The 27,821-nt window shown below is 42.0% G+C and overlaps 1 protein-coding gene across 1 annotated transcript; it reads left to right on the forward strand.

Moving 5' to 3' along the window:
* Nucleotides 1-4,556: 4,556 nt before the first annotated feature.
* On the forward strand, nt 4,557-27,162 carry SCG3 (secretogranin III; the record flags this gene model as incomplete). Its single annotated transcript, XM_081337160.1, has 12 exons — nt 4,557-4,650; nt 5,432-5,484; nt 8,237-8,282; nt 8,401-8,625; nt 11,221-11,363; nt 12,185-12,346; nt 13,220-13,373; nt 14,325-14,441; nt 22,993-23,067; nt 23,657-23,782; nt 25,808-25,888; nt 26,930-27,162. The coding sequence occupies 12 exons, from the start codon at nt 4,557-4,559 to the stop codon at nt 27,046-27,048; spliced, it is 1,395 nt and encodes a 464-aa protein (XP_081193286.1). The 3' UTR covers nt 27,049-27,162.
* Between the last annotated feature and the right edge of the window lie 659 nt (nt 27,163-27,821).

Raw genomic sequence — 27,821 nt, forward strand, 5'->3', positions numbered from 1 at the left:
CCCTCCCACTCTCTTTCTTTCCACCCACCCTTCTTCCTTCCTTCCTCCCCTCTCCTTCCTTGCTTCCTTCCTTCCTTACCACTTTCTTTCTTTCTTTCTTTCTTTCTTTCTTTCTTTCTTTCTTTCTCCTTCCTTCCTTTCTTCCTTTCTTCCATCTATCCATCCACAGGTGCCTATCTCAGTTTTACCTGACTCTAGGCACCTTACAATAAAAGTGCAGAAGATATACTGTACCAAAAAAATAAAATAAAACACATGCCACTGCCCAAGCAATCATCATCCCCAGCCAGGGGAAGGACTCATGCCCAGGGCCTCAGCTACAATCCATCTTTATTCATTTATTTAATGCATTTACGTGGTTGCCTATCTCCTGTACGTGACTACTGTAGTAAGTATTTGACAGTTGAAAGGTGGTGTGAAGTAGAAACACTTTATTATTAGTTTTTCTGGTCAATGAAATGCTGAGAAGCCTGATGAGAGTTATTGTCATAGAAATGGTTAGTAGTTACTATTTGGTATAACAAAGAGGGGACGCGGTGGCTCAGTGGGTTAGGACGCTGAGCTTGTCGATCGGAAGGTCGGCAGTTTGGTGTGTCGAATCCCGAGTGCCGCGTAACAGAGTGAGCGCCTGTTACTCGTCCCAGCTTCTGCCAACCTAGCAGTTCGAAAGCACGTAAAAATGCAAGTAGAAAAATAGGGACCACTCCGGTGGGAAGGTAACAGCGTTCCGTGCGCCTTTGGCGTCTAGTCATGCCGGCCACATGACCACGGAGATGTCCTCGGACAAGCGCTGGCTCTTCGGCTTTGAAACGGAGATGAGCACCGGCCCCTAGAGTCGGAAACGACTAGCACGCATGTGCGGGGGAACCTTTACCTTTACCTTTATAACAAAGAAGTTGATACTGTAACATCGTTATGTGTCTTACTTCACTTTTAAAAGTCGCAAGTCACTGCTTTGTGTTTCTTTTTTGTTCCCCTCCTTCTATCTCCTTTCCCTTTTTTCCATTGTCTTTTTTTGTTATTTCATATTAAGGGGGAAAAAACGTTTAATAAAAACATACTATAAAAGAAGAAGCCTGAAGATGGCACCAAAAGACAGCTTTCCAAAATAACTTTGGAGAGTTCAAAGCTTTTGGAACATCCTTAATCATGCAAACACAAAAAAGTAATCATTTCATAGAAGTGGGAGATAATCTGTTTCCTTTTACAAGATAGTCTAAATCAGGGATATCCAAACTTTGGCAACTTGTAAGACTTGTGGACTTTTAACTCCCAGAATTTTTCATGCTGGCTGGGGAAGTCTGGGAGTTGAAATCCACAGATCTTAAAAGTTGCCGAGGTTGGACAGACTTGATCTAAATACAGAGTTCTAAGTTTCTACAGACTATTTAGGACTTTAATCTTTAGCTAGAAGGCCACATTTATTCAGCTGGATTTTAGCCACAGTTCCTTCACCAATTTATCCATAAGGTAAAGGTAAAGGTTCCCCCGCACATGCGTGCTAGTCATTTCCAACTCTAGGGGCCGGTGCTCATCTCCATTTCAAAGCCAGCGCTTGTCCGAGGACGTCTCCGTGGTCATGTGGTCGGCATGACTAGACGCCAAAGGCGCACGGAACGCTGTTACCTTCCCACCGTAGTGGTCCCTATTTTTCTACTTGCATTTTTACGTGCTTTCGAACTGCTAGGTTGGCAGAAGCTGGGACGAGTAACAGGCACTCATTCTGTTACGCGGCACTCGGGATTCAACCCACCAAACTGCCGACCTTCTGATCGACAAGCTCAGCGTCCTAACCCACTGAGCCACCGTGTCCCTTAATTTATCCATAGTTGAAGTCTATTGCTGTCACCCCCCTAAGTCACTGAACTATTGGGAGGAAGCATAGCAAAATCAGAACTGTGGACATAGATCCTGTTCCTACACTTACTTTTGACAGCAGCTTTAGGCTTCCTGTGGATGTATCATTTATTAAATTTATTATCCCACATTTATTACATTATAAATAATATAAGGTGGCGAACAAACCTAATACTTGTTCCTCCTCTTTTCCCCACTGCAACAATACTGTGAGGTGGGTTTGACTGAGAGAGAGGGACTGGCCCAAAGTCACCCAGCAGGCTTTCATTCCAAGTCAGGACTAGAACTCACTGTCTCCTGATGATTGGTTCAAAGACATCCACTAGGCTTTCATGCCTAAGGCGGGACTAGAACTCACCATCTTCTGGTGATTACCCCTAAGTTACCAAGCCAGCTTTCATGCCTAAGCCAAGACTAGAACTCACAATCTCCTAGTTTCTAGACCGGCATCTTAACCACTAGACTAGACTAAACTGGCTCTTTTTCTCATTTCCTAGTCTGGCGTACCAAGTGGAGCTGACGTCACATGTGTCTACCTCTTTCATGCAGGACTATTCTGAGCATAATGTAATGAGCATAAGGCACAAGACAAGTCAACATTACACTTGGCTTTAAATTATGCCTATCTTTGCCCAGAAAAACCTGTTTGCCCAACACTGTAATAGAAGCTTAAGTGCAGGAGTTTCCATTACTGTGATTCAGCATTACGGTGTGTGCGTTTGATGCTCTTTCAGCTACCATCTGGCTATTCTTTCCTTCCAGTGCCTTAAAATAAACAAACGTTAGCTGATGTATTCCAGAATATCCTTGATGTGTAGGTGTGTGATTTAATTTTCTCCTAACCTTCTGGGCCCTCCATTCTCTCCTCCTTTGAAAGAAGAGTTTTGGTTTGGTGTTATTTTCCACAACATTTCCCAACAACCGATTATTCTGGCTCCTCCCAGCAAATTTCAGTACTTTTCAAGGAATGACTAAAGCCAAAGAGCAGATAGATCAAGTCTTTCACTGACAGACACCATAAGAACTCCAGGTTTCTACCCATAAAGTAGTTCCTGTGGTATCCACTCAATTGGGTTTTGCCTACAATTATTTTATGTGCCTCTCTTGAAGTTGGCCCAGTGGAGCACAGGCCCCCCAACATTTTGGGCACCAGGGACCGGTTCTGTGGAGAAAGATTTTTCCACAGACCAGAGAGAGTGTGGTTTTGTGTGCTTCATGCATCCCATGGATGGGGCTTTGCTTGTTTGCGCGGCCCAGTTGCTGGCATGCTGTGGCCTGGTGCTGGTCCACGGACCAGAGATTGGCCCCCCTGCTCTAGAATGGGGATCCCTTACATTTGGCGTTGACAGCATGTGTGAAAAGTCAGAAGAACATGGAAACTGATAATACAGATAGTCCTCAACTTATAACAATTCATTTAGTGACTGTTCGAAGTTACAGAAGTTACAGAAATGGCTGTCCAGTCTCTTAAGAAGAGACTGGACAGCACTTTGTCTGAAATGGTATAGGGTTTCCTGCCTGAGCAGGGGGTTGGACTAGAAGACCTCCAAGGTCCCTTCCAACTTTTTTATTTTATTATTATTATTATTATTATTATTATTATTATTATTAGTAGTAGTAGTAGTAGTAGTAGTAGTAGTAGTATTACATGTAGTATTACATGCGATTGCTTCTTGCAACCTTTTGACAAGCAAAGTCAAGAGAGCAGCTGGATTCACTTAGCAAACATGTTACTAACTTAACAACTACAGTGATTCACTTAGTAACCATGGCAAGAAAGGCCATAAAATGGGGCAAAATTCACTTAACTGTCTCCCTTAGCAACAGAAATTTGGGGCTCAGTTGTGGACTTAAATTGAGAACTGCCTGTAGTGTTTTGGAGACCAAGAATGAGACTTTTGAGCTCGCTCTGGGCCCCTGTGAAATTCACTGAGGCAAATTCTTAGCATGAATAGATTGCCTTTCCTGCATAAACATATATATGTAATTTTGGATCGAAGCATTTCTGTGTGCATGCATGTATGTAAAAGTGCCATTTATCATACATGTCAGCTTGCCCTGGGCTTCACTTCAAGAGAGGGTCAGTATCATGTGTCCAGCCAGGATGTGCACTCCCTTCTCTTTCAGAATAAGGTGGGCAAGTGCATCTGTCTAGATTCTAGAAGCAAGATTTTTTTTGTGGGCGGAACATACTTGAAAACAAAAGAATGTTTTCACACTGGGCTTTAATGCTTTCCTGTAGTTCTTTCCAGCAAGTGAGGCTGGGCTGGAAAGAGAATGGGTGCACTGCACGCATGCTCCAGCATCCGCAGCCCCCTCCATCCCTTTCTCATCCCTGATCTCCTCCCCTCTTCTCTCCTCCACCCCTGCTAGGATCTGCCAAGAGGAACTAGCTCATCTATTGATAGGGAAAGGAGGGGAAAGGGAGGAGGCTGATCTGTCACTGGGAATCTCTCCAGCATCCTCCCAGTAGCTGTGGCTTGATCCAGGAGCAGCTGGGACTCTGGGTATTTCAGCACCAGCAGCCCTGGACAGCTCCAGATTCATTGAACTGGTACTTAGAGCTACTGGCTGAATCCGCCCAGAGACCTACGTCATCACACAAAGAAAGAGGCGAAGCATCCTTGTTGGGTGCTCCTTTGATCTGCACTAGATCCTGCTTTTCCTTGGAGCCCCGCAGCAGGATTTTCTCCTAAACCATGGGCAGAAAGATGCTTCTCCGCCTGTTAGCTGTGTTGTCCTTGATCGTAGGCCAAATGTTTGGCTTCCCGAAGCCTGAAGGTGCAAGAGAAGGTAAGCAAACCAGCCTTACGAATGGGTTGGTCTTGTTTTAAACTTCTTCATCTTTCAGTAGTTGTAATGTATTCTTATCACCCCCTTGCCTTGCAACGCGAAAGAAATAACTCAGAACTCAGGTTCTGAGATGCTGGACAATTTTTAAAAGAATAAAAATTATACCATGTTGGTTCAAATTGGTTCCAAAACCTACGTATAGAAGATTTGGAACACAGCCCCTAGATTAAAGCTGATGTGTGTGCCATGTTAAATAGACAAGAAAAAAAGGGGGGGATTCCAGAAAAATCGGAGAAAAAGTTTAAATTTCTTTTACTCTAGATTTATTTATTTTCTTTCGTGCTGGGCCTCTGATTTGCAAGGAAACATTTTCACACTCTCCCTTTGTACAAGGTTTCTCTTAATGTCACACAATCTTTTAATCTCTTGGTTACTCCAAGCTGATTACATTACTGCTATTTTCGTCCAGTTCTTACGAGATTCTTTTTTAAATTGTATGCATCAGTTGATTTATGATGACAAATAACAGTGATGCCTTCATCTGAAGGAATATCCAGTGTTAATTCCATTAATTAAAAACAAAAATAAATCCATGTTTTGCTTGGTTTTCCCCTGGCAAGATTCCTCTGGGAATTGTTTCAGCATTTTTAAATAAGTGGAGTATTCGGGAAAGAGGTCGGGATGGACTCTAATAATATATTTTATTATTATATACATAGGTATGTGCAAGAGAGACCCCAATTGTACCACAGCTGTCTAAATATGTATGTCTTTATTCCAGATAAAACAATATACAACAGAGAACTAAGTGTAGAGAGACCATTGGAAGAACAGGTAGGTAAAGTAAGTTTCTACACAAATATATTTCTGTAATATAAAAATCAGCAGAATCTAAGCCTCTTAACTGCTAGGAGAATCCCAGTGATCTGAAGAAATTAATTTTGTAGTATTAATAAAACAACCAACCAACCAAAAATCCGGTGCCACATAAACATTCCGACTAAATATTTGCTAACACATCAGTCCTGCAATAGTTTGTACAGGAGCTTATGTGCAACTGCATCCTTGTTACAGCATGGGCTTTTAGCAGACAAGTGACTAATTCATCACTGGCAAAAAGTCAGATTCATGCATCTGATGACGTAGATGTTCACACACCAAAAGCGCACAAAAGAATAATGGTCAGTCTTCAAAATGTTCTGAAATCCTCAAATGTTTTGATGATTAGCCAAAGCTTCAGTACGTGTTTTTTTTGTGGGGGGAGTTGGAGTGATATTCCTACAAAGTTTTGAGAATTCCACCTCACAGCATTTTTTTCTATAATGACCACTTTAGCCCTTGAGGAAGAAGAACGTGGGACTGAATCAGACCTGGGATCCATTTGTTTCTAGTGTCAAACACTGGCAAACATCAGGTTTTAAACTAATATTTCTCCTGCCCTACTTGAGATACCAAATGCTGAACTTCATCTCCTTTGCTCAAAAAGCATTTCCTCCCATCCTGGGCTACTGCTCATCCTCTTCCATTTATGAAATCAATAAAAGCATCAGTGGGCACGTTCAAAATGCCTGATTACTTTTCTTGCTAGGTCAGATGAAGTGGCTCTCTTGACTGGTCTTTGGGGAGAGGGAGGGTTTATTTGACTTTATTTTACTATATTTCCACAAACTGGCCACCAGAAACCTTACTAAAAGAAGGAGATAAATAAGAGCTTGTACATCTTGGAATCCGACAGCAATTAACTATCCAATAACTTTAAAAGGCACAGGGAAAAATACATCAGAAGTAAAACCCACAAAGCATTAAAGAACATAAGGCAAACGTCAAAGGGAATATAATTATTTTCCCCCCTACTGCTTAAGTAGAGAGGTAGAGGAGATGATGCTTTATACTAAGGCAAGCTAGTGCAAGTAATGCAAGATAGCTGCCATCTGCTCATTTTAATTAGTGATAGCAAGGGTGAAACTAGGACCTCATACAGGCAAAGTATATTTCTGCAGTGGCTTATCACCACTTTTTGAGAAAGGTTTAGGGGTTAAATAATATGCCATAAAGCAGGGGTCTCCAGTCTTGGCAACCTTAAGACCTGGGCACTTCAAGTCCCAAAACTCCTCCGCAGCACAGCTGACTGAGGAATTTTGGGAGTTGAAGTCCACAGGTCTTAAAGCTGCCAAGGTTGGAGACCCCTGCCACAAAGGCTGCTCCAGAAGTTAGAACATTGTTAGAACACTGGACATTCTCCATCCTTATCTGCCATTTAGCAAAGTCCCAAAATCAAGGCCAACCATAGCTAAGCTGCAAGTGATCATCTAAATCAGAGGTCCCCTACCTTTTGGACACCAGGCACCGGTTCCATGGAGAGAGGTTTTTCTGCGGACCGGAGGGTGCGTGGTTTTGTGTGTTGCCTGCATCCTGCTGATGGGGCTTTGCTTGTTTGTGTGGACCGGTTGCTGGCATGCCACAGCTTGGTACTGGTCCACGAACCAGGGGTTGGGGACCCCTGATCTAAGTCATGGATGCCTTAGTTCCTGCAGACTGAAATCTAAACTTGGTGTTTTGGTAACATGTGGGGAGGCCTCGTTAATCTCCAAGAGGTTGATATGTTTCTCTTCCCTCACCTTAATTGTAAATTAGTGAAAACTGAGAAATGCCTTACAATTTTTGGGACACAGTATGTGGCTCCAAACTGTAGCTGTGTATCTTTGATCCAAGTGAACTGCATAAACATTGATCCGATCTCTCTTGACAATACTCTCATTATACAAAAGTCCAATACTGGATCAACATCGCAGTCTATTGATTAGGACTGTTGTTTTTACGCCCAGATATGTTGGGACTATCCTAGAATTCATAACTAGCTACAAAAAGTCAATTCCAAGCATCTGTAGGAATAGCTGGAAAAACAGAAACTCAAATGTGTTGGTTAACAAATATCAATCACAAGTATGCAATGTTTGGGGCTAGGCATACATTTGAAATTTTAAGAACAACACAATCACTTTCAGAAAGGGCTGCCTTGGGGAAAGAGCAGGTACATCTACAAAATGTTTGCCATGGTAGGCACTAACCAGAATATACAGGTAGTCCTCAACTTACGATCACAACGGAGCCCAAAATTTCTAGTGAGACAGCTGTTAAATAAGTTTTGCCCCACTTTACGACCTTTCATGCTACAGTTGTTAAGTGAATCGCTGCAGTTGTTACTAACACAGCTGTTAAGTGAATCTGGCTTCTCCATTAAATTTGCTTGTCATAAGGTCACAAAAGGACACTGCAACCGTCATAAATGCGTGCCAGTTGCCCCGTGTGCAGATTTTGATCACGCGACCATGGGAATGCTGCCACAGTCTTAATTGTGAAAAACAGTCATTTTTCAGCACTGTTGTCACTTCAAATGGTCACTAAAGGAAAGCTTTTAAGTCAAGGACTACTTATTGAACAGAAGGCCAATCGATAAGGCTGGTCCCCATCGCTACTAAGATGCTTCCTTATAGCCCAGTTTACTCCTGTTAGTTTATCTTGGGCAGATGGTTCAATGGGCCACTAGAAGCCAATTCAAGTCCTCGCTTATTGTCTCCCCCAACAGATTGCTGAAGCAGAGGCAGACAAGATGAAGAAGTCACTCAAGACAGGTGAGCTTTCTCTTCCTATTCCTGACTCACTCACTATTCCTTACACTTTTTTTTATTCCTGATTCAGACTGCTGCTTGCTCAGAGGATGAGATGGTTTCTCACCCATCTATATTCCAGATCTTCCAGAAAATAAGCCAGAATTCAGGAATTATTCATTTGTGGATGACTTGAACCTGCTGAGATCTGTTGTGGAAAAAGACAGAAAGGAAAAGGAAATGGAATCGGTCAGGAATCCTCTGTATAACCAACAGCTTGCTCTTGATGATACAGATTCCACCAAGAGAAGCAGGCTGGTGGATGAGTATGACTCCACTAAAAGTGGTGTGGATTATAAATACCAAGGTACTGCATTAGCATTCACCGGCCACGATTATGCTTTGAATTCAACTTACACACACGGATGAGTTGAACAGCTGCTCTGAACGCACGACATCACGGTAGACTCATCAATCTTAGCGGACAAGCAGCGGCAGTGCCAAGATGGCCATGGGCCAAGCACTGCTGACGTGGGTTAAAGGAATGAAATTTAGGAAAAAGAGGAGAATGAAATTCAAGCCATTATGCAACAGCACAGAATGCACTTAACCGTGGCTTGTTAAACAAACCACAGTACCTTAGGACACACATAACCATGATTTCATATTTCAAAGGCTACCAACAGTTCGAGCCCAGACCTAACCAATAGCATAATACTTGTGTGATATGCAAAGAAAGTCACAGATTAAATAACTTGACTTTCTCAAGTGCTGGTTTTTTTTTGGGATCAACAAAGTGGCACCGTTTATGCCGAAGACTGTAGATGGTGCCACTTTGACGATCCAAAAAAACAGCACTTGAGAAACTCAGTTTAAACCAGGGGCAATTAGGGCAACTTTATGACCTGTGGACTACAACTCCCAGAATTCCTGAGTTAACTCCAGTTCTGGGAGTTGAAGTCCACAGGTTGCAAAGTTGCCATAGTGGCCCACTCTGTTGTAGATATTGTGCTGGGGGGGGAGGGGAGGAGGAGGAGGAAGAGGCTTACAGAAGCCTAACTTTGCAGAAATACTGAAAGTTCAAAATTTTAGAATCCCAAATTGAGATGATGAACACCCAAAATGAACAGTGAGAGTGAGGATAATCAACCAGTGGAACAGCTTGCCTCCAGAAATCGTGGGCGCTCCATCACTGGAGGTTTTTAAGAAGAGACTAGACAATCACCTCTCTGAGATGGTAGAGGTTCTCCTGCTTGAGCAGGGGGCTGGACTAGAAGACCTCCAAGGTCCCTTCCAGCTTTATCCTATTCTATTCTAACAAGGCATTTCACTTCATTGGAGAGGACTCATTTGAAGTAAGCTGGTGCCTTCGAGTTGTCAATTTCATGAATTCTAGTTATAAGACTTCTGGTAAGCATCAGATTGGGGAGATCTGCTCTCTGGTGTTGCTGGTACATCTGATTCTACTATAAAGCACATTCTGGTACAGGAAGAACATTTCTGTCTATAACAAATCTCAGTCTGTTCTCATGGATGCCATCCAAATGCAGTGTAATCCCCATATTAGAAAAAAAAACGTGGAATGCAAAAATAGAAGCCTTTTAATTTATCAGCATTACGTAAACCAATTTCCACATGCGTGATGTGAATTTTCCATGAGGTTCACAATTAGCACTAGACTTTTTTTTTAAAAAAAAGGAAGACAGGAAGAGAGCTCTGAAATGCTCAGAATGTCCCGCTGAATGGACTTATATTACTTAACTATGAAGCAGAGTGTTAATTGAGCTTTGCTTATATAGTCTGCCCCACTCAAAATATGTAAAGAGGGTAGCTATATACATAGACAAACTGTGGGATAATCTAGAGAGCCATGCAACACACTCACGTTGTATGTCCAGCAGAGCAGAATAGCAGAAAAATCAAAAAGATCTGATTTGATCTGATGCTGAAGTTCAACATACTGCAACTGGCCTAATATTTAGGGAGATAAGTATTGAGACTAGAGACGGGGCCAGTTATACTGTTAGGCACAATGCAGTTCTTCAAGCCTCAAGTGTGGCCCCACAGACCTCCAGGGGTGGTTTGCAAATTATAAAGTTTAATGGGACAGAAGGAAAACATGATTAAATGTAGTCATGCCTATTATTAAGCGCAATCGTAGTTTGATTATATTTCATTTCAATTTAAATGTAAAAGGAAAGGATTTTTTTATTTTTATTTTATTTTATTTATTTATTTATTTTATTGGATTTGTATACCGCCCTATTCCCGTAGGACTCAGGGCGGTTTACAGGGCAGTTAAAACCATGAATACAAAAAATTAAAAACAAATAAAACAATTAAATTAAATTCAAGCCCCAAGAGTAAATCTAAAACCCAGTTAAATTAACAACCCCACAGTCTGGACCAAACAGATCGAAGAGCCAAGTTTTCAGGTCCCGGCGAAATGAGCGAAGGTCGGGGGCAGTCCTAAGTTCTGAGGGTAGTTGGTTCCATAGGGCAGGCGCACCCACAGAGAACGCCCTTCCCCTGGGAATAACCCGCCGGCATTCATTAACCGGCGGTACCCTGAGAAGGCCCTCCCTGTGGGGGTGCACAGGACGATGGGAAGATGATGCCGGCAGCAGGTGTTCCCTTAGATAGTCCGGACCCAAGCCATTTAGGGCTTTATAGGTCATTACCAGCACCTTGAATCTCACCCGGAGGGCAACCGGAAGCCAATGCAGCTCACGGAGAAGAGGTGTTACACGGGAGTATCGGGAAGCTCCCATCAAAACTCGCCCGGCTGAATTCTTTTTTAATCATGGCATCATGATTACCTTATGGAGGATGGTCCCCAGAAGGCCAATTAGACAAATTGTGGGCCATAACATTAGAGAAAAGCGTAAATTGAGCAGAATGAGACATACGCCTCAAAGGTAGAATTTTTAAGCATCTTTTTATCTCCCCGTTATTCTTTCAGATGACCCAGATGGACTTCATCAACTTGATGGGACCCCATTAACAGCTGAAGATATTGTCCAGAAGATTGCTATGAGAATTTATGAGGAAAATGATAGAGGCGTCTTTGACAAGATTGTTTCCAAGCTTCTAAATCTGGGCCTGGTAAGTGTTTGGGGCATCTGTTTACTTGTACAACCCGCTTGATTTTTCTGCCTGCCTCTTCTTTGGGTTTCTGAGACTATTTTGAAGAAAAGTTTGGAGCGAATAAATTCGTTTTTAAATAAAGCAGTATTATTTTGCATTTGGGCTCAGGCTTTCAACAGTAACTTCAGTCACAACATGTATGGCCATGATATCCAAGTTTGCCAGTTTCTTGAAAGGTTTTATGATTGGCAGATAAACTTAATTTTTTAATTTTAATTTTTTTAATTGCCCTGAACACCGCCCCGAGTCCTTTCGGAGAGGGGCGGTATATAAATCCAAATAAATAAATAAATAAAAGGTAGGGAAAAATAGGAAGGATGTGAGAAGTACTTTCTATTAAGTTCTTTCTCGCATAGCCAAAGCATTGAATTGCCCAAGAGTGGAAAAAGATCAGTGTGTAAGTGAAGAGGAGCTTTAATCAGTTACAATGAATCTTTGAATCTTAACTTGCTTTCTGTTTAGTTCTGCATTTTTTTTAAAAAAAAATTGCATTGAGTTGAAGATCACTTATAAAGAGACAACCGTGCGGCTAAAAATGATTCTCCTTTACATCTTTCTTCCCTCCCGTCCTTCCTTTCCCTTTTCAAATTTCCGGTCTAGCTTTTAGATTCTGCAAAATAACACAGCAGAATAAAAATAAACCAGAGGCCATCATGGAATTCGTCTGAGTTAAAATGTGATTTTTATTTTTGCCTGTCTGTCTCAAAAGCACGTATATGTGACGTGCAGAGAGAATCACTGAGATAATCAAAAAGTCTTCCTTTCTTCTTTTTCCCCAGATCACCGAAAGCCAGGCCTACACCCTAGAGGATGAAGTGGCTGAAGCATTGCAGCAGCTGATTGCTAATGAAGCCAAAAATCGGGAAAAGGCATCCAGGGGCCTTGAGGACCTCCCAAGCAAGAGTAACAGTCAGACCAAAGAGAAGCAGAAAGTAAAACCGGTAATACTTCTTAATTACAATCCACTATTATGGGACAGTTCAGTGGACAAGCCTACTTGTTGGTCCTTCTTTTAGGAAATACAGCAATCTCAGTCAAAGAACTTTTCCACCACTGAGAAACCTACCACGGTATATCCCAAAATAGTTTTGTCATGATAGGATCCAATATGGACTGAACAACTCATATTACAGTGAAATGTATAGGATGACCCCGGCCAATTCTATCCCATAGGATGGCTGCAAGATGCTTTTGAATATTCATTAGCAGTGGCTAAAAGTAATGGAATCCCTGTAGTTCACTTCTAGTATTTGGTACTTAAAAATTAGTCTTGTAAAGTGTTCTTATACATTTAGTTATCATGGTCACAGAGAGCCCGTTTGGTGGTGTGGCTAAGGCACCAGGCTGGAAATCAGGAGATTGTGAGTTCTAGTTCCGCCTTAGGCACAAAGCCAGCTGGGTGACCTTAGGCCAGTCACTTTCTTTTTCAGCCCTATTGCTAGATCTATTTTGTATTAATTTACTTAAGCCCTTTGGTGAACAGAAGTGAACTAATTCCCTGTTCAAGCGTTCCTTGCTGTGCATTATTTGGTATCAAATATTTTGGTTGCGATGTCCAAATAGCAATAGCAACAGCTTCACAGAGCTTTACAGCACTCTAAGTGGTTTACAGAGTCAGCCTATTGCCCCCCACAATCAGGGTCCTCATTTTACCGACCTCAGAAGGATGGAAAGCTGAGTCAACCTTGAGCTGGTCAAGATCGAACTGCCAAACCGCTGGCAGCTGGCGGTCAGCAGAAGTAGCCTGCAGTACTGCATTCTAACCACTGCGCCCCCACGGCTCAAAGATACGTACTTTTATTTTTTTTATGAAGGTGTTAAAAGGTACTGATCCAGCTCGCACCTTGGATAATACATGGGCACCCACCAACATCGTAGAAAGAAGAAATGAACTGCCCCCAGAGGATCGCTTTGAGGACCTCCAATACTTCCCTAATTTCTATGAACTATTAAAAAGCCTTGATTCGGGTGAGTTTCCTATAAGGGCAGTCATTTCAAAAATCAGAGCTGCCCCATGTCTTATTTAACTTTTTTAAAAAAATTATTTCCTGGATTTATAAGCTGCCCATTTCACAATAGCAGCTCTGGGCAGCTTACACGTTTAAAAAATACAATAGCATGATAAACATAAACGGTTGTGAAGTTAGATCAGTTTAAACAATAACACCTTGTGGACTCTGATAAGCGCTCTGATTCCTATATCGAGGGGACGCCTTTGCACCTTAAGAACCATAAGAAAAACTCCTTACCAGGCCATTTTATGTTTCAAATGCTTAGATTGACACAAATTACTTGCTGAGCTGGGTTCTGGCACCCCATTTGCGCAACTGTGATTTGCCATCTGCCATAATTTAGAATCACAAAGCACAGACCTAGATTTACAAAATGCAGTAGATAATCATGTTCACACAGCCCATTAAACCACGAAGGAGCAAACAACGTGATGGCTTAACGCGATGCATGAATCCATTACCTGATTTCAACTTATTGCTCAAATCATTAAATGACAACGCTCTGGCAGACAAGCAATAAATAAAAGCACTATAAACACCCATTAATTTGGAGTGCTTGCTGGAGAGGAAAGGCAGGATTGAAATGAATAGAAGTTTAATACAAGCTGAGCCATCGCATTCTCATTTCCATATAGATCAGCGGCCATAATCCTCAGCTGTCATGATCTGTATTGGTCCAGAATAGCAAAAGTGCACAATCTAGTTATGCAGATTAAGTCGTACAGTATTTTTCAGCAGGCCCATTGATTCACATTCAGTCTGCCGTGCAAATTGTCTCCTCTCCTGAAAAGTCAAACTGGCTAAGAGAGAGAAACAAATGTGCTGATCAATAGATAAAGAGTATTTTTTTTTACATTAAACCATCATCACTTCCAAGAGACCATGAATCTGTTTACTCTTCACGCAGAGAAAGAAGTGAAAGAAAAGGAAGCCTTGATTACAATCATGAAAACTCTAATAGATTTTGTCAAGATGATGGTTAAATATGGAACCATCACACCAGAGGAAGGTGTTTCGTACCTAGGTAAGAGCATGCGAATCATTTTTTAAAACCATGTTTCTCTCATGAGTTGCGCCAGGTTATATTTTTAATCTCAGGTCTTGTTCATATCAACGCACTGACTGTAACTTAAAGATGTATCAAAATGCAAAATTTTGATCTCTGAAGTCTTGAGAGAGACAGATTGAGATTTATTAAATTTATATGCCACCCTTCTCCCCAAGGACTCGGGGCGGCTCACAACAATAAAAAATTAAAAAACATAAAGTACAAAATTTAAAAAAGAATTAAACAACGGATATAATAAATAAATGACAATTTAACCCAATAAAAGCCAAAATTAAAACCATAGTCAGTCCAGGCCCACTTGTTGGAACATCCATGTCTTCAGGTCACGGCGGAAGGACCGAAGAAGGTGAGGGGCCGTCCGCAGCTCCTTCAAATGGAAGGACATGAATTGGAATTAGGAAACCGGAAAATAAGACTTGTTTTTTTTAATTATTATCCCCTTGACTGGCAAGATCTCCCTTCTAAAAAGGCTCTTATTATGAAACTGTACAGTTGTTATCTATTGCAACAGAAACTGTTTTATGACACTAACAAGGGGTGAGTTGGCACATTATGTTTGACAATGCCATATACACTTGATAAAAGCTGGAATGATAAATGTAAAAGATTGAGTGACCTTTGACTCAGGGCACTCTCTCGGACAGATGGGTTTGCTCTGGCTCTAAAATTACTTGTGGAATGCGGAAACCTAAGTCCTCATTTGTAAATGTTAAGATTGTGTTTCGTACAACAATGGTCATTTTGATTAGGGTGCCCCAATCAAAGTTCTGAAGTATTTCTATGCTTAGCTATACAGGAAGTGTTGCATAAGCTTTAGCTCTGTCTTCAGTTTACTTATTGAGCCATTTCCTCTGGTGTATTAGAATTATGAAAACCTGGGGCCGTGCTTTATGCAAACGAGGCTCGACTGTTGCTGGCGAATAGTGTTTCTTTTAAAATGCAGATTTTAAAGGAAGGAGCAGAAACTAGGCTTGCTGTAAATCAGATTGCAGGGGGTGGGGGGTGGGGATGCCTCTCTTGGCAAGCAAAGTGAGCATAACTTAGATTATCCCCTGCTCCCTTGCTTTTTACTAACAAAAATGGCCCTCTAGATTTTGCTTCCTACAGGTAGTCCTCAATGTACGACCAAAGATGAGCCCAAAATTTATGTTACTAAGGGAGACACTTGTTAAGTGCGTTTTGCCCCATTTTACGACATTCCTTGGCACAGTAGCTAGATGAATCGTTGCACTTGTTAAGTTAGTAATGCAGTTGTTAAGAGAGTCTGGCTTGCCCCACTGATTTTGCTTGTCAGAAGGTCACAAAAGGTGGATCATGTGATTCCGGGACACTGTGACCGTCGTAAATATGAGCTGGTTGCCAAGCATCTGGATTTTGATCATGTCATGTTGGGGATGCTGCAACAGCCACAAGTGTGAAAAACAGTCAAAGGTCACTTTTTCCAGCGGTGTTAGCGGCATTATAACTTTAAGTGGTTGCTAAACGATCTGTTGTAAATCGAGGACTACCTGTAGTACGCATCAACTCACATATACATCCTAATTTGTGGTGAAATCCCCCCCTAAAAATAGTCACAGAGTTTGATTCTTTGTCTTGCCTTGAAGGCTTAAAAATCTGGGAAATGGCCAACCTCTGTGGCGGTTTGATTATCTACCCCATGATTCTTGTGTAGGAATGTATAGTGGCTATGATTCAAAGATGTAGAGCAGACCGGTTACATTTTCTTCACCCAAATCTCTTTTTTTTTCCCTTCTCTACCATCTTGCAATCTGCTTTTCAAATACTACAAGGTTGCTTCCATTTTTGATGCAACCTGGCTGAGAGCATTGCTGCTCTGCTGTTTTGGAGGTAGAGAGCAAGGGGACCTACATTTCTTCACATCTCAACAAGCTTGTAACTCTTCCACCGACTAGACATCTTTGAGAGGGTGAAAATATCCTCAGCAACCACTTCATTACAAAGGACTTTTGCGTCTCTATCCCAAATACCCTAAATAAGTATTTGGGATAACGAGAAAGAACAGGAAAAAAGAAAATGTCTGAATTTTTCCACCGCAGGGTGAAGAATTTTAAGAATGAAGTCAAAAATTTAATACAGGAGATAATCTCTTTCAAATCAGCGTGTCTTAATTATCCATCAACGCGATTCCTCCTCTAAATGAAAAAGCTTCTGGTGACTTACGTTTTCTATATTTAACATTCCCTCCCCCCCAAAAAAATGTCTATTCAATCTCTGCTTAGATAAAGCCAGCAAATGGGGAACTCAACCTCATGCTGGGCCACCAGAGTGTGAACCAGCCCCAGGAAACGACAATTAGTGTTGCTGTCCACTTCCACCCTACTAGTCATAAACACTCCAGAGGCAACATTATATTTTGTCCTGAAAGCTGCCAACTGGAGCAGAAAGCGATTTTCTGAAAGGTTTCTCTCTTGCACTATATTTAGCATCACCATTGAGAAGCAGCTCTGGGTTTCTGACCTTCAAAACGCTGGTCTTCTTGGAGCCTTAAGAAACAATGAAATGATGAGCTTAATATAGCCATTAATGGGGGGGCGGGTAGGTGATGCTGGTTGTCCACTTGTCTTGGAGACCAAGACACAAACTAACTATCCACCTGCGACTTACCACTCAGCTTCAGGATTCTGTAGTGTTAAAAAAAAAACCCTCCCAGATGTCTTCATTTGCAACAAAACCCAGGGATGTCTTCATTTGGAACTACATCCAATGAGAGTTATAAAACCAGGGCCAGATCTGGAGCAGTTGCCTTAAAATATCCCTGTTTGCTTCGAATGCTGGAGCTTCCACCTTAAATTATGGATGCAAAGTAATAAATCTTTTACTAGCCAAGTCATTTTTAAAAAAATTATTAATATTTTTAGTTTCTTGCATGACGCTTTGCGAAGGCAGGAAGTTTAAAAGTGTACCTCTGCAAAACATGAGAGGGATTTGCAATACCCCTAGCATGATGTCAGTCTTTGTGCTGGATTGGCGAAGTGGGGGAGAGAGAGAGAGAGAGAGAGAGAGAGAGAGAGAGAGAGAGGGAGGGAGGGAGGGAGGGAGGGAGGGAGGGAGGGAGGGAGGGAGGGAAGTCTGGCCTGTCACTTGGTAATTGATGTTATTAGGACTCTGGATGAGCAGTGAAGCATTCAAGCCCAGAGCACAAGAGGTGATAGATAAAATGGCATTTGTCAGAATCAGCTAATTCTGAATTCCACTTTTATCTTTTTCATGGTTTATTTCTTCTACTGTGCTTTTTTCTGCTGAAAGCATTCATATGCATAATTTTTGCTGTGTAGGTAATTTAATTTAATTTTTTAATTTTAATCCCATTTATATCCCGCCCTTCTCCGAAGACTCAGGGCGGCTTACAATTTAAGCACAAACCAATGTGCTTAGCAATAGCCTTCATTCTATGTATATGCCTGCTTATTAGGGCTTTCGCCCCCCCCTCCAAGCGGCATTATTACAAAGTCAGCTTAATTGCCCTCAACAATCTGGGTCCTCATTTTACCTACCTCGGAAGGATGGAAGGCTGAGTCAACCTTGAGCCTGGTGGGACTCGAACCTGCACTAATTGCAGGCAGCTGGTGTTACGTAAGGAGGCATTAGCCCACTGCTCCACCAAGGATAATATTGGACACAGTGCTTTTTAAAAAACAAAAACAAAAAAAACACTTCGAAACAGAATAACAGAGCTGGATGGGACCTTGGAGGTCTTCTAGTCCAACCCCCTGCTCAATCAGGAGACCCTATATACCATTTCAGACAAACGGTTGTCCAATCTCTTCTTAAAAAGCCTCCAGTGATGGAGCACCCACAGCTGCATAGACTACAGCGTGGTGGTTTATGAGGATTGGAGCCATTGGATCAAAGGAAGGGCTTCCTTCCTCATTGTTTTTATCTTTGGAAAACCTCTCCCACTTTTGGATTTGGTGGGGCAGGCTGAGAAATGCATATTCTTTTCCACCTCCTGCTCAATCTACCAGACTGTCATGCAAGAAAGAAAGAAAAAATTCACCCGATTAGTAAAAAGAATTATTGTGTTTTCATCCACAATTTAAGCTGGAAGCTCTAGCACTGGAAGCAAGCTGCTTTTCATCTAGTCGTAATTTTTCTAATGCTCCCTCGATGTAGACCCAAATAGAGGCATCCATGGATTTTGCCGCAGATGAAGGAAATATATCATAAAGGAGCCACTGTCCTACAAGTGTACTCATGTTTTATTTTCTCAGCAGCCGAATACAAGAAAGACGGAGAAACAAAAGACTTCTGTACACTTTGTACTACTTCACAGAATATGTTGCGAGGGCAAAACTCCTCTTGAGATTTCAGCCCGTGACATATGCTTCAATTATTTTAGCTGCAGGAGGGAAAAAGAACTGCCTGAATTGTTTCAAATATTCCTGCAACCATATTTGTGTGGTGTGTGTGTGTGTGTGTGTGTGTGTGTGTGTGTGTTCGTGTACAGGGTGTGTATGTGGGGCAAACACCAGCATGCAGAGACAGTTGGAAACGTCTGGTGAAAAGGATAAGAATGTTTCCATTAATATCCCATTATTCTTTCTGATCCTCACATTGTAGGGTAGGAAAATTGGTACTGGAAATTATGAAATTCCCTCATCTGGGTCCAAAACAATTTCTTTCTTGCAGAGTTGCTTCTTTCCAATTTTGCACAGGGGGGGGTATATTACTTCTGGCTGTAATCATTGCTGGTTATTAGTAAGCCATCAAAACAGTCAGAATGCTTGAGTTAACTCTCTTCCACTGTGAATCCATGGGCGGAAAGCCATTTGCTGTGGCACTGTCAGCCTTAGTCTCCACATTCACACCTTCCTCCCTCCGTCACAGATGACTCAGCCGTCACATTCTCGAGCCTTCCTGCAAGTGAGTTTGGACATGTTTTGATGAGGAGGGACAGGAACAGACACTACTCAGCATCTCATCTTCCCCCATCTTTTGCTCTTCTTTGCCAAGGCGAGCGAATCTTGCCTCCGACGTACCCTTGAGGATAATGTGGGGAGCCATATGCCAGTTGGTGGGCGAGGTTGAAATAAAGGCGAGGAGGGGGCGAAGCCAAAAGAAGGAAGTTGCCCCTTCTATTTTCGCCATCCCTGTCTTGCCACTCCCTTCTGACTTCCTATCTCTCTCATTTTGTCCATGGAACTGGTTGCCCAGTATTCCAGAGTGCTGAATTAAAGATAAAGGCATCCCCCTGTCCAGTCGTGTCCGACTCTAGGGCAGGGTACTCATCTCCGTTTCTTGGCCAAGGGAGACAGCGTTGTCCGGAGACAATTTCCATGGTCATGTGGCCAGCTATACGCCAAAGGCTCATGGAATGCTGTTACCTTCCCACTGAAGTGGTACCTATTTATCTATTTGCCTTTGCCTGCTTTCAAACTGGTAGGTGGGCAGGAGCTGAGGCAAGGAAGGGAAGCTCACCCCGTTGTGTGAGGATTAATTCCGCATTAATCACTTGGAAAGGTCTTGGTGATACCAGGTTGAGGGTCCACTTTGGTCCATAGGTTGCCCAGCCCTGCCAGTATTGCCTTACTGAGAAGTGTCAAGGTATGTACATACATCATGTTCCTTTTAATGAACTGTAAACAAGAGGTCGACAGTGTGGGGCAGTGTTTTCTTGATCCTCAACCGAATTTACGGTTTTCCACCATCCTTGTCTGGTGGAGTAGGAAATGAAGGGTAATGAGAAAAAAAGGGAAGCGGTATAGGCTGTCTTTTGACTGACATTAGAAGCTCGGTTAGAATTAGGCTTTCAGATGAGGTGAGGTACTAGAAGTACTTTAGTTGCTTTGGAGGATTCTGACTAGAGAAGAATGTGGCCTTTAGTTTTCCTGGAGTCCTTATTGGCTTTTGATACCATTGACCATGGCATCCTTCTCCACTGTCCAATGAGGTTGAGCCTTGAGGGCCATATCCTGTAACCTTAAGGCCAAAGGGGATTACTGTGCAATACCTAAATGTTGGCTTATGTGTCCATCAAGTTCTACCTTGTCCCTCATGCTGTTCAACATCAATGTGAAATTCCTGGAGGAATCATTCCATGGTCTCCCAACCACGACTCTTCCCTATCATCCAACTTCAAAGATGCTTTTCAGCTTTTCAGTAGAATCCTAGTATTTGATGGTGGTGGTCTCATAACCAAATATGCATCAGGCCCAGTCTTTGGTTGTGAGCTAAGTCAAGGGCAGCCATTTACCATCACCTGCTAAGGCTGAATATCACCCCATTTGCCCAGTTAAGGAATAGCCGTATCTCAAAGGGACCCAGAGTAGAATGAAGCTGGATTAGAACTTCTGGCATCGTCACTTCTGACCTGCTGGCAGTGACTTAGACTTCAAGAAGGAGAGATGAGTTATTGGTGGCAGGATTTCCATTTTATTTTTTTTATAAGAAGTAAATATAGTTGTACTAAAACATTCTGGGGTCAGCTGTTGGTTTGAGTCAACTGAATCAAAATGGGTCTGTTGCTGTTCCCAGTAGTGTTTTAGATAATGATGACCTATTATTTTAATAATTCATCTACGCATGCTTTGATGTCTGGTCGCTAGCATACTTTAATTTGCCCCTCTTCTGGAACAACGTGTTCTCATGCATAAGAATTGTCTCCTCTCTAATTAGTTTCCGTAAAGAAATAAAACATTGGCTCTGGGAAAAAGGGTTTAGATGTTGATATCTACCCTTTCGGTGTCATATAACGTTTATTGCTTGTGATTGTTCAGTTGTTTGCACTCCTCTAGGGGGATTGCCTATGCTGCTGTAAGAAGTCACGCGGCACACAGCACTAATAATAAAGAATTCTGTAAATATTCTTGAGTTGCCAGATTACATACATGATAGATGAGTCAAGAGAATAGACATCTTATCTTCATCAGAATTACAGTATTTCATCCTTGGATGTGTAGCACTTTATGGTAGGGTAGCGGGATATTTGGTGTATTTTCTCTCTCTGTGGATGACTGAATTCCACAGAAACTCTAGTTTTGTTTCTAAATGTCAGTGACAAGTGAACAAGTATGTGCTGAAAATGTGCTGGGTGATATATGTTTATGTAAAGAAGAGCAGACTTGTCCAAAAATATTGTAGCATCATATTGGGAATATATACTGAGGAATTTTGGAAACAGATATAGATATAGACATAGAGACCAATATATAGACAGATATAGACATAGAGATATAGACATAGATATAGACAGATATAGATGTAGACAGACATAGACATAGATATAGATGTGGGGAAAAGCAACCTAGAACTAAGGAGGAATTTCCTGATAGGACAATTAATCAGTAGAACACCTTGTCTCCAGAAGTTGTGGGTGCTCCAACTCTGAACGTTTTAAAGAAGAGATTGGACAACCACTTGTCTGGAATGGTATAGGGTCTCCTGCACGAGCAGGGGGTTGGACTAGAAGACCTCCAAGGTCCCTTCCAACTCTATTCTGATTGACTGATTGAAAGCTGGCTTCACTATCAACGATAAGATAGCTTGTGGAAGATATTACCAGCAATATAGCTCTGGTGGCCTTTGTATTAATTAACAGTATAAAAAAAATTAGACTGGACAGGTGAAAGGTCCATGTGTTCAGATCCTTATTCAGTTGTTTTTTTTTTAAATTTCCAAGGCAACCAGCCTAGCAGTGACATCTGATCTTATAAAAGCCCCACTAGGAGAACTAGTTGCTTAGCTACTGTCCTGGCGAGTGACATTTAATGACTCACCACATTAAAATAATTGAAAGCCAATACCAAGCAATGCAACATATCCAAGCTGCAGCTGGGGGATACCTACTAACCTCATTTTGATTGAAAACAACCAGTTTCTTGCATTCCCCTTTCTTTTGGGTTCCTTTTTTTCAGTTTATCTATGCAAGAAAGCAGCCAAAAACTCTTTTAGGCAAAATTCAGCCCAAGAGAATATATTCAGCAATTTGAGAAGCCATCTAGGGGATTTAAGCTAGAGAGCACACTGCAAAACATGTGCGTCAAGACTCAAGAAAGATTTTTTTTAATGGGCTTGTAATAAGTGTGTGTATGTTAAAAAATAAGTTTTGGCTTGGTTGGTGGTTGTATCTTTTAATACAGCCTAGCCTTGGTGGATGTAACTTGACGGTATGAAGAGGTTTTCAACCAGCATGCCTGGGATAATGTGACAATGAAGGTAGAATTGCTCCTTCAAATAATTGTCTTTGATGGCTACAGCAGAGCTATTTGGCAATCTATATAGAGATTTTTTTATTCCTGACTGCATAGTATATTCAACAAGGTTGGGAAACAGGGTTAGATGTTATTAAGCCTGTTAATTAATTCCTAGAACTAATCCAGAGTAAAGAAGATTTAACTCTGTCTGCCCTCATCAATGTTAAGGAGCCAGTTATTGGAGAGTTAATTGTCCCATCCTAGCTCATGAACAGAGACAAACTCCTCCAAAAGGGCTTGATTCTACACAGGAGCTCAAGTTTTTCTGTTTTTTGTTTTTTTCTGCCTTCCAGAAAATCTAGATGCCATGATAGCCCTACAGACAAGAAAGAAACTTGAAAAATCCAGTTCCCAGAACAAGCTATCAGGTAATTGGTGGAGCAGTGGGCTAATGCCTCCTTAAGTAACACCAGCTGCCTGCAATTAGTGCAGGTTCGAGTCCCACCAGGCTCAAGGTTGACTCAGCCTTCCATCCTTCCGAGGTAGGTAAAATGAGGACCCAGATTGTTGGGGGCAATAAGCTGACTTTGTAATAATGCCGCTGGGGGGGGGGGCGAAAGCCCTAATGAGCAGGCATATACATAGAAGGAAGGCTATTGCTAAGCACATTGGTTTGTGCTTCTTAAATTGTAAGCCGCCCTGAGTCTTCGGAGAAGGGCGGGATATAAATGGGATTAAAATTTAAAAAAAATAATAATTTTGGGAAATGCGTTATTATTGCATCGTTTTTTTTCCCACTTACTTTTCCTGTGGACTTAGTTGAATTATAATTTGGCAGTTGTCTGAATCGATTTAAATCGCAATGACAACGGCAAGCCTATTTAGAAATCTGTTCGTACGGATCTAGTCTTGCCACAAACCATTACAGCCTCAAAGGCTGTTAAGACACCCAAGTGCATGTGGGAATGTGCCATGGGTCAGATGAGGAAAAAGTTATTCTGCTTGCGATCCCTCTAGACAAGAGCGCTGAGGAAGCGGACACCACAAAAACAGCCACGGCTGAAATGGAAAAAGAATACGAAACCCGGAAAGATTCCACAAAAGCCGAGGAAGAAAACGGACGAAGCAACGAAGAACCTCAAGGTAAGTAGTTGAATGTGTGTGTAAGATAGCAATGGCAACAGCGCTTCGACTTATATAACCCTTCACTGTGCTTTGCAGCCCTCTCTAAGTGGTTTATAGAGTCAGCATCTTGAGCCCAACAATCTGGGTCTGCATTTTAATGGATCTTGGAAGGATAAAAGGCTAAGTCAACCTTCAGCTGTCAGGATCAAACCTCCTGGCTGTGGGCAGAGTTTGCCTGCAACACTGCACTGTAACCACTGTGCCACCAGGGCTTGTTACAGTGGTATTGCTCCCAAACCTTTATCTAACATAGTTAATAGTCTGGTTGATTGCCAAATAAGGTCAACCTTATCCAGCGGTGGGATTCAAATATGCGAACGACCGGTTCTCTGTGTGGATGGCGCTTCCGGAAGTCCACTCTGGGCTTGGGCAACAAAAAATTAGCTACCAGTTCTGCTAAAATGGTGTGAACCGTCCAAATCCTACCACTGACCTTACCATAAACAGAGGTTATTGCAACATGTGGCAGAGGTTCTGGGGTAGATTGGACAGCACCCTCTGTTATTTCTGTTGTCGATGCTTTGATTAGGACCCAACTAACTGCAGTAGAAGTATTCCTCGACTTAACAACCATTTATTTAGTGACCGTTCAAAGATACGACAGTGCTGAACTCCTAGGACAGGGGTCTTCAAACTTGGCCCTTTGATGACTTGTGGACTTCAACTCCCAGAATTCCTCAACCAGGCATGCTGGCTGTCCTGGTACACAGAGCAGGCTTTGCAAGTGCTGATCTACCACATTTAGAAGCAGCTGGGCCTTTGTCTTCTCTCTGGAGCCCACAGGCTAGCTTTGCAGTCCAAACACAACGAGATCAATACATCACTCTTGGCTGAGATATTCCTCTAATTGTACGTATCCTTTTTAAAAAACATAAAATCGTTACCAAACGCAGAAGTCTGCACGGGGTGTATTGATTGGGCTATAATGTGAGGTGTTGCTTGAAATATAAATAAGAGCGATCAAAATGCTGAGGGTCATTTCCAGGAAAACATTTTCCTCTGAGTGGCTCTAGATGAAATACAGTGGAGGCGTGCAATGGGAGCTCAACAAGACTACGTACTTCTGCTGCCTTACACACAATAAATTGCTATAAGCCTGCAGGGTTTGATCTGCAATTATTAACTCTAAGGAGGCCTTTCACACCATCTTCAAGAGGCATCTTCAGACTGCAATCCTCAGAATTCCTAGCTAGCAGGAGAAAAAAGATTGGAAAAACTATTCCTGGGTTAAGGAATGTCCTCCTATTCTCAAACCGTTCTTCTCATTTTCCGATGGCTTATGAGTAAATGAGAACTTTTATCCCAAAGGTGCTTTTCAAAAGGCAAGTGGATTGTCTTTGTTTTTTTGTTTTTTTCTCGAAGACGTTTCACTTCTCATCCAAGAAGCTTCTTCAGTTCTGATTGGAAATTCCAGGCTTGGCTGTGGTCGTTAAATGAGGACTACGTGTAAATTAAACGTTAAGTAACGTATCATTATTCAGACTTTTCTTTCCTTTTGAAAAGCAGATGGCAATATTCCATTCACAGTATAATTGTAGCCTTTGACTCCTAAGGCTTGCTGGATGAGAAATGAAACGTCTTCGAGAAAAAAAACCCACCAAGAATTGATTCTAACGTTGTTATCTTCAGCTGTGCTAAAAAGAGTCGGACGTTGGTGCCTTTTTCTGTTCTTCTCTCTCTTTACACTATCCTTCTGCTTTCCCATCCCCCTTCTTCTATTTTTCTATTACTTTTTTGAATTTTTCTTTGTATTTTATATTTTGACAAACCAATAAAACTAATAAAAGGGGGGGGGAACCAAGAAAATGGAGTTGCCTTTTAAACAACACCTTTGGGACAATTGTGGGTGACTGAGAAATTTCCTAGAGATAAGTGTCTTTATCCTCTGTACAATGGACCTGATTTCTCCTCTGAAATGTGTACTTTTTAACTACGAATACTTAATTCACCTCCATCGGGTTTTTTCCCCCCTTACCTTTGAAGGAAAAGCAGAGGCGTATTTGGAAGCCATCCGAAAGAATATAGAGTGGCTGAAGACACATAACCCACAAGGAAAGAAAGATGGTAAGGTTTGAGAAGAGAATGGAGAGGACCAATGCTGAGAACATGGTCTATTGGAATTCCATTAAATAAAAAGCTTGATCACGTAGTCTTGAAAAGATGGAATAGATGGAAAGACATACAGGTGGATATATACGGGCATAGAGGATATAGAGCAGACATGTCAAACACAAGGCCCGGGGGCCGGATCCGGCCCGCGAAGCCATCCTGGAAACAGTGAGGGAACGGCCCCCACTGCCTTGGCCCTGGCCCAGAGACCCTCCTTCTGCCAGAGACCCCCAAATCTGTCCCACTCCTGCCCAGGCACCCATAGGCACCCTTGATGTGAACGATGTAGAGCTGGCCACGCCCACCCAGTAGGCCATACGCACTCTAGCCACGCCCACCAAGTAGGCCACACCCACCCTGGCGACACCCACCCGGCCCCTTGAGGGCAACCGCAATGCTGATGCGGCCCTCAATGAAATTGAGTTTGACACCCCTGATATAGAGGGACGTAGATGGGAAGTGATATTGGCTCTCTTAAATTTTCTACAGAATTTAGCAGCAATTGGCTTTGCCTATCAATGAGCCCAGCACCATTAATAAATGTATTGACCCAATTCATAATATGCAATATGGCAAAAAGGTCCATTTGGAAGAATGGATTAGGTTTTGTTTTTTTTACAACTGTGTGGTTGACGTTAACAGCTCTGTGATTCCCTGAACTTATTGCAGTGATTCACATTATGACTGTCGCAAAAACAGTCCCCCTTAACAAGCACGTCTTACAATGGGAATTCTGCTTGCGGTTGTTAAATGGGGACCAGCTGTAAATTAAATGTCAAATAACATGTAATGGTTCAGAGCTGGCTTATCCTTTGGACAGTAGATGACAATATTCCATTCCAAGTAGAATTGTAGCTTTCGAGCCCAAAAATACAGTATTGGGTGTTCCTTCTAGAGAGGGAAGCCGATTTTAAAATAACCAAATATATAAATAAGAAGTCGTCTTCCCAGGAGAATCTGATATAATCTGCCTGTGTTAACTCCTTTGTGTTTCAGATTATGACCTTTCTAAACTGCGGGATTTCGTAGACCAACAAGCTGATGCTTACGTGGACAAGGGGATCCTGGATAAAGGAGAGGCTGATGTGATCAAACGTATCTACGGCAGCTTGTAAATTAAAGAAAACCTCTTGGAAGCTGTATGGAATTCTAGTCTAGCTTCACCCACATCTAGTTCTAAGATCTACAACTTTCTTCCTCCCCACCACATCCCAGGAAAAAGAGGTGATTAGAAAGTGTTCTGTCTCCGTTGTACTGAATTTTATCCAGGTAAAAAAAAACACACAAACCTATAATCGCATTATTTGTTTCTTCTCAACTTTGATCAGCAGCCCCCTTGCTGCCCACTTTATAGTGAACAGGGTATGTAACAGCTGCATATTTCATATCCCCGTTAATTTATCCAGCGGCTCTTTCAAATTATATGCTTTGGAGAACAGCAAGTTTGTGAAATGTCTTTTAAGAGATAGTGTTCTGAAAAAATTATAAAGGGCAATACTAGGGGCAAGTAATAATAATAACAATAATAATAATAAAGTTGGAAGGGACCTTGGAGGTCTTCTAGTCCAACCCCCTGTTCAGGCAGGAAACCCTATACTCAAATGAATTAACTCAGTTTAGCTCAACTCCGTTCTTGCAAAGAAATCTCACCTTTGCATTCCCTTTTGTGGCACCTCTTGTTTAGTGTCCCAGGCAGAAAGTATTGTTGGAATGCTGTAATATATTCATTTTCTTGCTGTTTGCGCATCCCACTTTGTTCTCCCCATCCGTGTGCCATTAAGTCAAGGCTGTGTGTTTAACCCTGCATCAGCCTTCAAAACAGATCTTTATAGGGAGAAAGAACCGTATTGTCACCATTGTGTTATGGTCAGGTACAATAGCAACGGTT

The sequence above is a fragment of the Vipera berus genome, assembly GCF_964194415.1.
Source record: "Vipera berus genome assembly, chromosome: 12".
Lineage (NCBI taxonomy): Eukaryota > Metazoa > Chordata > Lepidosauria > Squamata > Viperidae > Vipera > Vipera berus.